The following is a 6,000-nucleotide window of genomic DNA, read 5'->3' as shown; positions in this document are numbered from 1 at the left end:
TGACTGCTTCTTGATGCAGATGGTGGAAGTCACTCAGCTCAAGAGAGACAGAGATGCCAAGTGACATTGAAAGTGAAACAATAACTGGGAGATCAGAGTTTGGGGGCTGCAGACATGGGTGGCAGAGATCTGCAGAGAGATCAGTCTGGAAGGGGACAGACAGTAGGGAGGACAGAAACAGTGTGATATGCCAGCCAGCTCAAGTTTTTTTTCTTTTCCTTTTTTTTTTCGGTTAAACAAACAAGCCCCCTGTGACTTGTTTTTTATTCATCTGAACTTTCCATATCAGGAGTTAATTTAGCTGAGTAACCAATTCTGGTAAAAACAAGGAAACTCACAGTAAAAAAGATCAGGGTGGGTCAGAGAGGCAGGCAGAACAAAAAGGAGAGCGTTTGCTTCCAGGTCGCTCTCCGTAGTGAGACTTGGCCCAGACCTTCTAGAATAATATTCCCTCCCCACATTATCCAGGAAGCTCACCCAGGCCAGGGCCAGGTTTCAGCTGGAAGAGGAAGTGAAACTGGACAAGGGGAAGAAAAAGTCAAAGGGGGAGGGGAATCTCAGCTAGGAGGAAAGGGCCCAGGGAAGGTTCTGGTTCCAGCCATACCACAGGCGATCAGATGCCCATTTACGGAGTCAAGACAAGGTCACCGCCCATCTGCATGTCCACGTCCCAGAGTCCCTCCCGCAGGCCAAAGGCTTCCAAAGTCTGGGAAGCAGCAAACTTATGTCCTTGCTGGAACCCAGGCCTGGGGTATGTGTCAGGTGAGGCTTTATTTTTTGTGAAGCTGGGAATCAAATCCAGGGGCCTTGCACATGCTAGGCAAGAGCTCTACCACTGAGCTACACCCCCAGCCCCAGGGGTGGCTTTTAGACTGGGGCTCTGCCTGGCCACATGAGCTGGACAAGGAACTCACCTACCCGAGGTGGTTGACAATACCTGTCCACAGAAAGGAGTGTCTAGTGGTCCACCTGACCCCCTCTGATGCTTAGTAATAACAGCTATCATGGCTGTGGCCACAATAGTCCCTGTGTGCGAGGAGCTCACCTCAACCTGTACCTCCAGGGACATAGCCATGCGGAAGCAGCCAGTGAGCTCATTCTTGCCATCTGCCTGATTTTTTGTATGGTGCTGGGGATTGAACCCGGGCCCTTGAACATGGCTAGGCACGTGCTCTGCCACTGAGCTACACTCAGCCCTGTTTTTATTTTGGGATAGGGTCTTGCTACGTTGCCCAGGTCAGCTTCCAACTTGTGATCCTTCTGCCCCAGCCTCCCAAGCAAGCTGGGATTACAGGTGTGGCTCACGTTGCCCACACATCCACCTGCTTTGACTCTTTATTATAATGCAACAAAGCCATGTGTACTCATGATTTGAAATTTTTTTTTTTATTTTCTGAAATGGAACCATTGTACATTGTACAAACCATATCTACTGATGGAATAAATAAGTGAAAAATTATACTGCTGTACAACACACCAAAAAAAGAAAATCGTTTAAGAGGAGGGACAAAAAAATTAGGTAACGGTGGAAAAAAAGGTCTTTGTACCTCTAACCAGGTCCTCAGCCATAATGAACATTCCAAACCATGACACCGTTTGACGATGGGAGGTCACCGCCCATACGAATCCGTCGTCAGCCTTCCGGGTTATGGGGGTAAGTGCCAGCACTTTGTGGAATGTGTAGCTGCAGCTTCCCCACCTTCAAGTTTTGGGGGGAGAACTAAGTTTGCCCTGGGAGCCCTTTAGGCCATGGGGCCTGATGTCCGCGGAAGGCATTCGCTTAGGAGCCCCTGCCCGGGCTCGGCCGGCTGAAAGGTCTTAGATTCCGTGGTGGGGATGAGGGCGAGGGGCGCAGGGTGGGTGGGGAGCAGCAGCTCCGAGGAGCAGGCTGCGCTGGGGAAGGAAGCACATTGGATTTCTGCAGTCTAACCATTCCGAGCGGAAGGCCTTCCCGGCCAGCGTGGAGTGCAGGGCTGCTGGCGCTTTGCCTGGCGTGGCCTTGGTGGGGCCCAGCTGGTCCCAACCGCTGGCCCATTCCTACCTTCAGGCACTTCAGAGAAAAACTAATGACAGCCTCAGTACCGTGGACGTCTTCACCCTCCACCGGGCCAGCTCCCATCGCCTGTCCAGAGAGGCCGCGTGGGCAGAGGAGGCCTGGCTGCCTTCCTGTCTCCATGGATGCGGGTGTTGGAGTCTCCTTTAGCTGTCTGGGTTGTAACCTCTCATTTTCCAAAAAAGAAATAAATATCCAAATTCATCTTTCATCAAAATGGAGTTCTGCTGCCAAAAAAAAAAAAAAAAAAAGTTACCCTAACTCTACAGGATCTGGAGATAAAGCCGCCTTGAGATACGTTGAGAGGTGGCGCCTCGGGTCACTTCCACACCCAGGCGCAGAACACAGTTCCCAGTAGAACTGACAGCCTGAGGGGCAAAATTGATAAGTACAGGATTTTTTTTTTTTTTTTTTTTTTTTAAGACAGAACCTTTCGGCATTACTAACTTCAACATTAAGATTTTCAGTTTTTTTTTTTTTTTTTCTTCCCTTATTTCAGGAGACATTTTGCATGAGGTATTTGAAATTCAGGAACATTTTGATTCTTCTTGAAGTGCAGGAAATAGGCTCCCTAAAAAAAAAAAAATAGGAGCTTCACCCTCAGAAACTCTTAGAAAATGGAACCTGGCAGACACTTCCCATGGTGGTCGGGAGAAAGAGCCACGTGTCAAGTGGTACCTGAATATGCACCAATTTGCCAAAACAAAAACAAAAACAAAAATCCCCAACAAAACCCAAAGTCCCCCTCCCGCCCCCCATAACACACAACTCAAAGGGAGTCAGAACTCCAGTGCAGTAAAGAAAGCTTAGGCAAAGGGTCAGGGTCCCAGGGGCCATGTGTGAACTAGGAGCGAACCAGGCCTCCAAACTCAATAGCTAGGCAGTTCATCCAGGGCATCTCCACTTGGAGAGGACTGTCCCAGCGCAGGCCGGGCACGGGAAGGGGAAATTCAGTCGCTCCTTTCTGGAGGCTGTGCAAATCTTTCCAATTCCTTGGTGCCTTGTTTCTGGCCTTTAAGGCCCAACCGTCAAGGCCGGATCCCTGGCGGAGACCAACGGCAGGTCCTGGGAATGAGATTCAATCCAACTGTCGGCTCTGAGAGTCAGAACATTTCCCAGAAGCCAGCGGGTTTCCTCCGATTGCAATCTTGCCTCTGGGGGCCGGGGGAGGCCCAAGGCTCTGGGGGGACGGGGTTCAGAGGGCAGCAGGTTTCTGTGGATTTGAAATCCAAGCAACGTCCTGTGAGAAAGTTCAGCACCAGCTATCCCTGCTGCCTGCTCCCACCTCCTGGTCCTGCTGTTGTCTTAAGGAGACAAACACACAGTCAGCCAGAGAAGCCACTTCGTCTTCGGAGGTCCAGGAGAAAGCAGTGATGGAGGGGTGGAGATGGTGGGGGCAAGACATGGAAGTGCCAGAAAAATCTAAGGGCTTTGCATGTTCATCTGGGCTTCTGGGAGCTTGGAAATGCCCAGTTCCCCAAGCCCCCCTCCCCAGGAGGTGAGGGCGTGGCCTGAACTCGAGGAGGCCAGCCCTTGAGGACTGGGCCCTGGCACCTGTGACTCCAGGGGTCCTAGAGGCTGGTGCCAAGCCTACACTCAGGGTGTGCCCAAGTCCCCCCTCTCGAAACTGGGTCAGCTGAGGAGTGTCTACTGTCCCGCAGCTCCAGCCCACCTCCTCCACAGCAGTCCTGGGCAGGGAGGACAGGGGCAAGGAAGGTGGTGCCCCTGTCGCTGCCTCAGCTAGACCGAGAGGGCACTTCGTAAAGGGAGACGCAAAACAACCAGGAAACATGCCAGAGGTCACCTCAAGGGCACAAGGCACAAAAAAAGAAAGCGGAAGGAATTGGTAGAAGAGTGAAAAGCCCCCGACAAAAAGCGAATTCCTGATGGGTACCACCCTCGAATAGCTTATATCGTTAAATAGAGAAGTGGGGGAAACAGCAGCAACACAAACGTAATCTTGGCTTCCGAGACAGTGTGGACGCTCCTGAGCGGCCGGCCGCCTCCCAGGACGGCCGCCTCTGGGTTCGAGTGCTGGCTTCGCAGCAGAGTTCTTCAGTGTCTGAGAAGTTTCGCCGTTCTGGGTCTTCTTGGATTTGCACTTGGTAAACTTGAAACGTTAGTAGTCCTGTTCGCGCCCAAGAGAATCGCTGGGCAGCACTTTTCTAGAATAAGCCTGCTGATGCGCCTGCCGCAGAACACGGACCGGAGGACGGAGCTCGGAGCCTACATCTCCTCGGAGTTCTGGTGAGAGACCTCCAGCTTCATCTTTTTAGAGGGTGGCACTCCTTCCAAATCCTTGGGGAAGAAGGAAGAGCAGAGAGACATGGGTTAATAAGCAGGAGAGGGATTCTGGCTGCACCCAGGAAGACGGCGAGGGAGAGGGGAGCTGTGGTCCCGGCCCCAGCCAGGTGCGGCCACAGGGGAACATCACGCCCCAGTGCGTTCAGAACTATGCAAAGCCCCAGCCTGGCCCTGCAAGTGCAGTGTCACCCTGGGATCCTCTGCCTCTGAGCTTCTCGCCCCTCGCCCCACCCAGATGATCCAGGCTTCCTTGTGAGAGACTGTCCCATCTGCAGTGAAGTGTGAGGGTGATGATTTGTACACCAGCTACAGTTGCCCTGCCCAGGCTTAAGGCCATCTTCCCAGGCCCAGACCCACTGAGTCGCCTGAACTATTGTTCCTCCAGGACACGGGTTCCCAGCCCAGGGCAGATACAAATGTACGCACATGCACATAATTCTGGTGGAAAAGTCTGCAATTATCCCAAAATTCCCAAGATGTCTCATGACCCCCCAAAAAGATCAAAATAGTCAGTCACTCACCACCCAGTCACCCTGACACCTGAGAACACCTGAGATCAAACTCCTGATCACACCCATTCTGACTGGTGGTTCCCAATCTGTGTCGCCGCGAGCCTGGGATACAGCCCAGGCTTGTTCGGCGCCTACCCCCACCCCACCCCATAGTAATTCTCATTCGTGGCCTGCTCGCCTCTCTTGCTCATCACTGCCCTGCCACTCCTGAGCCTCCACCTGCCTGGATGACGTGGGAGCTTCAGCCGCGGCCTCCCAGAATGTCCTCCCACACAGCCCGAGTACTCCTGCCAAGGTATCATTACTTCTCTTGGTGTCACCCTGTGCCTCTCTCCCACACGGCACTCGGTCAGACTGCGTGTCTTGCCTGTGTCTGCTGGGCCTCCTGGCATGAGTGCCCATCCTCAGCCCATGAGTGCCGGGAGGGACCTCTCAGCTGAGCTGCCCTGTGTTCCTGGTACCTGGCATGCAGCAGGTGCTTGGTGGTACATCTGAAATACAGGCACTGGACCTGGTGTGGGGTGGGTGTCAGGCTTGGAGGCAGGCTGTGTGAGCGTCTTCTGGGGACCACGCAGCAGGAGCTGGGGACTCTGGAAGACCTGCTCTCTTCCTCCCTGCATTTTCTCCCCTTAATTTAAGGAAGCATACAAACTCCACATGGGTATCAATGGGAGCAAGCGGGCTGTGGGGCTCCTGGGGAGGGTGGCCCTGTTCAGGTGAAAGGCCATCTGTTTTGCAAAGCACTGGGCCAGGGTGAAAGCGTGTGAGCGTGGAGCTGGACCTACAGGGCTGACCTCGGAAGAGAGACAGAGGAGGCAGGTGACACAGGTGAGGATCAGGCCAGATCCGATATCGGGGAGGCAGAGGGGTCCTCCCAGTGTGAGTGGGAAGGTGGGGATGGGCGGGCAGCATGACTGATCTGAGCCAGATTCTGATACTTGGGGTCCAAGCAGCGGCCTGGTATAGAATACAGACCTAAAGGCTCTGAGACATGGATGCTGAGGCTGAGAGGAAGGTCCCTCCCTCCCCTACTCAGAGGCTTGATGAGGGGAGGGCCCATGCCCTCCTCCCCCTCCATCACTGTGGGACAGGTGCCCAGTGCGATGGTCAGGGACACTGCTTGGTGGATAA

General features: G+C 53.6%; 1 protein-coding gene and 1 long non-coding RNA gene across 4 annotated transcripts in view; one reads left to right on the top strand and one right to left on the bottom strand.

Moving 5' to 3' along the window:
* The first annotated feature begins 365 nt into the window (after nt 1-365).
* On the top strand, nt 366-2,710 carry LOC306667200. 2 transcript variants are annotated; one of them, XR_013765461.1, is made up of 2 exons: nt 366-751; nt 1,558-2,710. It is a non-coding gene; the product is annotated as an uncharacterized lncRNA (long non-coding RNA). The 2 variants fall into 2 exon arrangements; XR_013765462.1 differs by having other exon boundaries at nt 366-762.
* BCL7A (BAF chromatin remodeling complex subunit BCL7A) overlaps nt 2,381-6,000 on the bottom strand; it is a 28,022-nt gene continuing 24,402 nt past the window's right edge. For both annotated transcript variants that reach the window (XM_079149648.1, XM_079149649.1), the window contains one exon: nt 2,381-4,351. In XM_079149648.1, coding sequence (XP_079005774.1) covers nt 4,280-4,351 — 72 coding nt within the window. In that variant the 3' untranslated portion in view covers nt 2,381-4,279. The remainder of the gene's footprint in view (nt 4,352-6,000) is intronic.

This window comes from Sciurus vulgaris (assembly GCF_902686455.1).
Source record: "Sciurus vulgaris genome assembly, chromosome: 8".
NCBI classification, from domain to species: Eukaryota; Metazoa; Chordata; class Mammalia; order Rodentia; family Sciuridae; genus Sciurus; species Sciurus vulgaris.
The sequence above is the reverse complement of the archived record's forward strand: the minus strand, read 5'-3'. Positions and strand labels throughout refer to the sequence as shown.